Here is an 8,697-nt window from a genome sequence, read left to right as displayed (position 1 = left end):
ATTTACAATCACATTAAAAATGAAGTTTGCACTAGTGTTAAAAAAATGCTTCCCTGAATATTATCCTGTAGCCCCCACGTGTCCACAAAACCTGTTGATAGAAATGGAATGCCTTCCTCTGTAGAGGGCTCTTTATGAGTTGAAAAGGTCAGATGAAGGTTTAAGAATGAAAGACAGATCCTGAATATTAAACCATCTAAGTCTGTTGCATCATCCTTTGTGACAGGCCCTGGACGCCACAAACAAATCAGTCAACTTTCAGGAGAGCCCCAACCACCCAGAGCATGAACCTCAACCTCAGTTTCAACATCCACATGCTGGAGTTGATGAGAAGAGGAAGAGTCACTGCTGACACCAAAACTAGGGTCCCTCAACCCACAGAGAAACTCACAAGCTAGAGGTTAGTTGATGCCATCCCAGTTTTCCTAGCCTCAGGGACTATGAACACCTAACAGAGAGATTAAGGCACTGGGAGAAGGAGAGATAGGAGGTGAATGGAACATGTACTTCTTGAGGAAAATTCCTAAGATTTCCTGAGGAGACACTCAGGAGATTCCCCCTCCTGACTCTCATTCTGTGACTGACTTGGTCCCCGACAGCCTGATTCAACCCAAATCCTCACCACGGAGGCTATACAGAGCTCAGGAGTAGCCTCGCTCCAAAGAAACTCTCTACCAATACCCCCGAATAGAAATAAAAACAAATGTAAGCTTTCTATTTTGAAACTGAAATGATTGCTCACTGGAAGGTGCTGTGTTCATCCATTTTAGAAACTTTAAAAGTACTGATAATCATTAAAAAATTGCTATCTACCTAAAAGGCATTAAAATGATGTAGAAGGCTACATCATACAATCATTAGAAACGATGATATTCACAAAGAATTTTTAATTCTTGGCAAAATAATAGCAATATAACATTAAAGATGTTTAGGTAGGCCACAGACTATAAAAAGTCTGATCTCGAATTATTTTAAAAATATAGGAAAAAAGCTAGAAGAAAATATAACAGATTTATATTACGGAAGGTTTTGTGTATAACTGAACATATATTTTTTTAAATTAAAAATAAACAACAAAATGGGATAATATTCATAAAATAGATAGTATGTAGTTAGTGTCATGTAAGTTTTTTTATACACCACCAAACACAAATGTAACACAGTTATTGCTAAAGTTGAAGTAATGGCAGCTTATAGGTAAATGCTTCTATGCAGTTCTTTTTTAAACTCTTGCACATTCTTTACTGATTAAGACAACATACCAGGTATTATCCTAGATGAAGTACAATAATTGTTTTTACTAAACAGAGAAGAAAATGAATCTCAAATAAGTAAACATTGAGATGTAATAAAATAGAAATTAGTGTTTAAGTAAGTTAAACATTTAAAAAGCTCTTCAAGATCCAATGAGTAAGTCATGAAGTAAAATAGTACTCTCCATACTTCTTCTGGATCTTATGAAACAAAAAACAAACAGAATATAACAAGAAAAGAGAATCACGTATATCTTCCCCACCCTCCACCCCGCACAACATATTCCAAGCCAGTTTTAAATGAATGTTCCAAATAATGAAATAGCAATGAATGTATCTTCCACCTCAAGTCAAACCTTTAAGCAAGTTCTTAGTATTTGTCAACTTAGTCCCATTTAAGTCTTCTTACCTCCACTGAGACATAAACCTATGATGATCTCTATAATAAGAACTAGAAAAATGGAGGTGATGACCATCCACAGTTTACACTTTCCAAACACGATCTTATTACAGGAGCTCCAGGGGCTTTCCTTGTTAGCCTAGAAGCAGAGGAAGATTGTGAGGCAGTCATCTGGGTTCAACAGACATTTCTAGATACGTATTAGAGGCCAACAAGACAGACACAAAGGCCACAGGATCCTGACCTCAGGGGGCTACACCCTACTGCATTAAGTTTACAAAAAGATACAGGGGGACAGAATGGAATCTGGGGGCTCTGAGTTGGGAAGGATAGTGGGATTTTGAAAGACGGATTGTAGAAGACCTTCCAAACCCAGGAAAGAGCATCATGGTGTTGATTCATAATAAACTGGCCAACAGACTAGCCTAATGATCATAATGTGGATGTCACAGGCAAGTAAGGAAAGTTAAGATTAGAGAAGGAAAAGGGTTGGAGCACACTTGAGAGGCTTTAGATTGCTCCAGAATAGTTTGGACTTAATTCGGTGCACACTTATGACCTGCTGAAGGTTTTGGAACATAAAAGAAGAGTTGAAAATTATGAGGAAAATTATGTGTAATTTGGATTGGACACACCAAGAAAAAGCTACAAGGTTATGGCTATGGCCCAGTTCTGTGTAATAAGGCCTGAGAACGGAAATGAAGGAACAGATGCAAGAGACAGTAGGAAATAAATACACTGCAAAGGGTGCAGTGAGGCGGAGAGAGGGATTGAAAAAAATAATTACAACTGCTGTGGTTTATTGAGCACCAACATCATTTCACTTAATCCCAACAACCCTTGAACGTATGCATTAGCCCATTTCAAAGACACAGCTCGGAGGGGAGATTAGCCAGGACTAATCTCTGCTGTGCGTCACTACAAAACTCTGGAACTCTCCCTGAATTTGTCCACAGCCTCCTGGCAGCACTGTGTGGAGCTCCCATTTATGAGTGTGCCGGGAGGAGCCCCATGCTCAGTGCTTGCACCTGCCCCTAACAGTCCTGGCACTCTAATTCTACTTCCCTCCACATAGGAATTATATACATGGAGACCATGGGAAATGAGGGAATATGTTGGCGGGGGGACAGGTGTCTTTGTATCTGGCATACCTGGATTCCAAGCTGAGTTATATACCACTTAAAGGCAGGGTGACTTTATGCAAGACTCACAGGCTCCAGGGCCCTCACTTTTCAAATATATAAACACTAAATCTAGCTCTCAGGGCTGTTGCAAAAACTAGACATGATGGACACAAAACATCTTGTAAACAAAGAACAGGGGCTCAACTCAGGGGAGCAATCATTCCTCAGCCATTACAGGTCCACAAAGCTGCTGCAGGCCCTTGAGGAGACATGCCTGAACTGTCACTTTGGTCACTTTCTCACCCGTTCTTATTTTGCTGGTGGCCATCAGAAAGGAAACTCTTAGTCCACATTTGAGCTACGTGCCTATCTGCACGTGAGGAGCACTTGGGGAGGATTTGAACTGACGCATACTGAGGCCCCACCTGTACCTTGTGGACCACATCACAGACAGGGGAGGTGGGCACAAACCCTGGCTTCTCATTTCAACCCCATGAAGTGAACCAATAGCTTACCAGGGTTAAGACTTCTAGTCTGAAGCCTCACACATTACAGGAGCCAGGTCAAATTCCCCCTTTTGTGGAAGCCCCTCTCCCCCACGCTCAGTGAGATCTCCCAGTTCACTGGCTGTCCACATCGCTCAGCTCATCTGCTGCTGTTGCTGCTGACTGCCCTTCCTGGTTTCATGTTCAAATACAAACAGAGACTGGCCTTATCTTCCCAGGTAAATTGAAACCACATATAGGGAGGGGTGGTTCTTAAATTTCCTTGTTCTTATATTCCACACTTTTTCCTCCTGCAGGTAATAGACATTTAATGTGTTCTGCTTAGTTGTAGAAGTCCCCCAACATTTTAAGAATGTACTCCAAGAAATCCTGGCTGAAGGGCCCAACACTGGAGCTCCTAAATGTACTGTACAATGGCCCAGCCTGCCGCCACAGGTTTGAAGGGAGCAGTGAAGGCCCTGAGAGTTGGCAGTACAGGTGTAGGGCCACCTTGTGACCCTGTGCAAAGACTGTACTACTGCTCCAAAGTCACCAATGCCAAGGGCTCAATAATACACATGGGAAAGAGAAGTCCAGACACAAGAACCTTTAACTTCTCAGGGACAGAGACATAATCCCCCACTCACACGGATCAAAAGACACCTTGCTGTTTTCAACCCTTATACAAAAGGCAGCAGGGACCATAAAGATTAGCATAAAAGGAAATGGTCTGGAGTCTCAAATGAGCCACAGAATGATTGGCAGTGCACCTCTTTGGCCTCTTATTCTCACTCATGCTGTTTCTTTGAAATCATAAATTAGAATTCTAGGGGTTCAAAAGAGCCCTAATTACTCTGTGACTTCCTGGAGGAACTCAGCTCAGAATTACACGGGCCCTCATCTCCATGCCTCTCCCATCCAGCCCAAAGCTGCCATCCTACAGACCGGTGCCCTTCACTGACCTGTTCTCAGCCCTCAGAGAAGGCTGCTGACCACTATCCTTTGAATAATAGTTCTTCATAGATTTTAAGTTATAATAAAATGTTCTTTCAGCCACTCCTAACTGAATAGTGTGTGGAGTACTTCTCAGCTGTTTTCACATTAGAATCAAATGAGAAATTAGTACCATTCAGAGGTGCCCCCAAGAGACCCCCAATGACCTGATGGTGAAGAATCTCCTACAGTAAGTGTGCGCTACCTGAGCTATCCCAGCTTCCGCTCAACCCCGGACCATGAGGGCAAACTGCCTCCTTCACTGGCTTCTTCATTCTCTCTTGCCCCAATTCTAGGTCATGTGGGGAGGCTACAGACAGGTCCTTCTCAAGGTGCCTTCCAGAGATATTTGGAAATCGAACATCCTATGATTGCATTACATGGCTCAAGAATCGTCACTGCTTTCCTCTGAACATTCCCCCAGATGTTCACATCTCTCTTCTGATAAAAATCTAAATATATCACACAGGATCCTGTAACAATGGCAAGATGATCTCCCATCTAAGTACTAACCAGGGCAAACCCTGCTTAGCTTCCGAGATTGATAGGACTTTCTGTCTCTTGGATCCAAAAAAGCTTTTCTTCTCTTTAGCTCAATCAGGAACAGATATTCAGATCAGGGAAAATTTTCCTAGCACACAGATAAATCTGTTCTTTCTAACCTTCACTGTGAGATTTAACCCACCTATTGCTTGATCCAAGCACCAAAGGGCCAGTTGATTCTTGTCCTAGATTGAACAAAATATAGCAATGGGCTGGCCCATTCAAATAAGTGTCACCTGCCTCAAGACTAGCAATTTACTGGTATATTATTATTTAATGATGCTGCCATCACTTTATATGTCTCCAGGACTTCTATTTGAAAACTGGGTCAAAGCCATAAAGAAAACCATTTCAGAAAACCAGAAATTATCATCCATAATTTTTTTTTCACTTTTGACCCAGTGATATTGCCCTGTTTATAGTGATGACAAGCAAAGTAGAGTTCAGTGATTTACATTCCTTTCTCCCATCCCCAGACTCAGATCGAGAAAAGAAAAGCAGTTCTTTCTACTGCCTTTGTTCACTCCTCTGGCCCAACTCTTCTAAATAGGAAAACACCCACATGAATTCTTCCCAATGATCCCAGTTCCTCCTACTCATCTATCCACCCATCCACCTGCAACTCCCTCATCATTCCAGATGGGACACTCAGCTTCTATTTCACTTAAACTACCTAATTATATATTACCTAACTTATAGAAATTAGTAATATATAATTTATAATTCAGGCAACCACAAATAAATGAACACAAATCATATGATGTATTTAAATTACCTGTTGATAGATAAAACAGATCAACAGAAACAACACAGGCTTGAGACCTCAAAACCCTGAGTTTAAGCTTCAGAGGCACCACTGAATGAACTTGAGCTAAAATTTTAATAACTCCTGAGCCTCAGTTTCTTTATTCAGTTCCTCTGACAAGTCAGAATACTGACATGTTCCTTTTAAGTTTTTTATGATACTCAAACATATTTATGCATCACAAGTATTGTTACATGACAGTTATAAAACATATGATTAATGAAAACACATGGACTTATACTATGGGAAATCTTCACACACAGTTTAAGGAGATGTACACACAAAATTCTTAAGCATTTGAATCTTGCGTTTGTACTAGCCAATATTTTTAATGATCCTACTGAGGACTGAATTCTGGCCTTTTTTCTCTTGCCCAGATACCTTTATAAAAGATCTAGTGAGCAAACAATACAAACAATAAAATCTCATTAAACGAGTTTTTCTTAACCTCGTATAAGGTGCTTTATTTTCCAAACAGATTGCAGCACAGGACAGATGGAAAACTCCCTACGGTAAATCCAGCATTCTAGCAGATCCCCATCTTGGCTCAAGCCTTCCTTCCTACCAATTCCAGGTTTTTAGACAAAGCTAAATTCTTTCAACCAACTGTCAACTAAAGAATCCCTAAAACTCACCCATGACTTGAAAGCTCCTTCTTTAGGAAGTCTCGACTTTTCAAGCCAACCTACTGTATGCCTTCTATATATTGATTTATGGTTTTACCTGTAATTCCTGTCTCCATGAATGTCTAAACTGTAACCTACCAGCCTTTGGAGACCATTGTGCACACATTTGGCTCAGAATAAACCTCTTTAAATTATTTTATAGAGTTTGAGTTTTCCATACATTAATCAACTTTTTAAATTGAAATATACTTCACCTTATTTTATAGACTCCAAAAGAATGATTAACATGTTAGGTGATGTTTTCTTCTCCTTTTTGAAACTTTCCCTGTTCAAGCATTTTGAATATGCCCTCCCAGTGCTCATGGAGCCCTTCACTGTCACTCCTGTCACTGACCACAGCTTTCCTCCATGGTGACCTACAAGGCTAACGTACAAGGAATTCTAGGATATCTGTGTATACCGAACAAGGAAGTCATTACAACATGAAAGAACCATCTCGACAGGACAGGTGTTAAACAATTATAAAAGCCTCATTCCCTACATAGATTTGACAGGGTTTCTCTGGGTTCTATGCTTCAACCATTTTCAAGAAGGTATTTCCAGGCCTCAGAGAAACCCAGTCAGGCACATCACACTATCCCCATGGACAGCCTCCCCCCTGGGACACACTTTTTAATGCAAAGCTGTGACCAGATCTCTGGATTCAGTCCCAAACCATGGAGTCTTTGGGTTTGGACCTAGCTAATGTGAGGCGAGTATTCTCAATTCCTATGCCTGTACGTTTCTCTCAAGGATCCACACAGCAAGTCCACAGTCACTACCACTTGCCCTTGACATCAGACTATCTTTGTTCAAACTCCATTCTTCTGTGGTGTTCATGTTTCATCAAAGACAAGGTACCAAATTACTCTCCAGAGTACCTATAAACACAGGCTTCATAATGTTTCTAGACTTTATAATATTTCTTTATATCAACGCAGAGCAAAAACAATGCTTTCAACATTTGAATTTACTGCTTATCCCTAAAAGTTAGTTGGGCAGCCAAAAAGTTGAGGGTGCAGGAGTGGGTTCTAGGAAGATATTTAGATATTGTGTCTTGAGACACAATGGTCCCAAGAGGCCGTTGGGTTACTTTAGATATAGTATGTGTATATATCTATACATACAATATCTAAAGTTCCAACCTTATATATATGGGTAATTCTGTGTGCCCAGTAAACCTCAGGTCAATCTTAGAGGTTAATCAGAAGGTAGATGACCTGGAATTTAAAGCTTTGATGTTTTACAAGCATTTGGTATGAGTGAATAATGTTCAATCAGAGAAGAGCTCAGCCTAAACACTACCAGGGACTTTTTCTTAGCGAGTAAGAGGAGGCAAAGCAGAGGTGGCGGCATAGATAGTCCTTCGAGACAAGAACTTTGAAAGTATTTCCCTTCAACTGAGCGGGCCCACACATCCCACCCCCAGCCACCCGCAGCCCTCTTGTTCTTGCTGCTCTCTCCCCTCTCCCCTCTCCCTCTTCCCGCAGAATCAAATGGCCAGGCTGGGAGAAGATGGAAAGGGTTTGTCTGGAGGATGGTCAGCCTGGATGGGGGAAAGGGAGGAGGAGAATGGTGGGCCGTGGGGGCTGGGAGGAAAGAAAAGCAGCGGAAGTGGCAACACAGTGAAGGTAAGAGGGGGACAGAAGAGTTTCTAAAGGAAAGGCGACTCATTCTAACATTCTCCTTCTCTCTACTTGAAAAAGAAAAGACTGAATTAAAAGTGATATAATTTAAACACCACCTCTATGTCTGGGATTCTCTCTCTGAAGAGGGGAACCGCCACACCTCACCACCAGAATTCCTGAAGTGCCACAGGGATCCAAGGGGTCCGAGGGGCCATGGGGCTTGGGCGCGGGCAGGGGCGCGGTGTCAGACCCAAAGCCATCCCCTCCGCTCCGCTCCCCTCGGTCCACAATTTTCCAGCACGCGCCACCCTCGCTCGGCTACTCGGTGCGCCCCGCCCCAGGCCTGGCTGGAAACCCAAAACTGGAGGACCTTACCTGGGCTGGGCAGGGCTCATCGCCCGCAGGGATGACCTGGACGGTTCCATTGAGAGGCGTCCCCTCCTCCGGCTGCCCCTCCAGCAAGACGAGCTCCAGCTCCTCTCCCGCCGGCGCGGGGCTGGCCCCTTCCATGAGCCGGCGGAGGAGCAGGAGCGGCTGGGCTGGGAGGCAGGACGCGCGCACCTGCGGGTGCAGAGTCCGCGGCCGCCTGGCCGCCTGGCACCCCACCCACCGGGCGGGGCGCGCCGTAGACCTCGGGCGGCGGGAGGGCGGGGAGGAGCCAGGCAGGCGAACTGCGGCTCGGGCAGAGCTACCCAGGCTGTGCGCTGCCTTGGGCTCCGGAGCGGGGGAGGGCTGTTTTTCCAGTTTGTTCAGGGCGCTGCCTCTCCCAGTTGTGCAGATGCAAAGCATCTCAGCGCAGGG

General features: G+C 43.5%; 1 protein-coding gene across 1 annotated transcript in view; it reads right to left on the bottom strand.

Moving 5' to 3' along the window:
• The window catches only part of CUNH3orf52 (chromosome unknown C3orf52 homolog), a 32,618-nt gene extending 24,212 nt beyond the window's left edge, over window positions 1-8,406 (bottom strand). The window contains exons 1-2 of the mRNA XM_012810038.1: window positions 8,272-8,406; window positions 1,663-1,792 (exon numbers count right to left, since the gene is read on the bottom strand). Of these exons, the coding sequence (XP_012665492.1) occupies window positions 1,663-1,792; window positions 8,272-8,406 (265 nt within the window). The remainder of the gene's footprint in view (window positions 1-1,662; window positions 1,793-8,271) is intronic.
• Window positions 8,407-8,697: the final 291 nt, after the last annotated feature.

This window comes from Otolemur garnettii, unplaced genomic scaffold (genome assembly GCF_000181295.1).
Source record: "Otolemur garnettii isolate 467f Iridium unplaced genomic scaffold, OtoGar3 scaffold00122, whole genome shotgun sequence".
Lineage (NCBI taxonomy): Eukaryota > Metazoa > Chordata > Mammalia > Primates > Galagidae > Otolemur > Otolemur garnettii.
The sequence above is the reverse complement of the archived record's forward strand: the minus strand, read 5'-3'. Positions and strand labels throughout refer to the sequence as shown.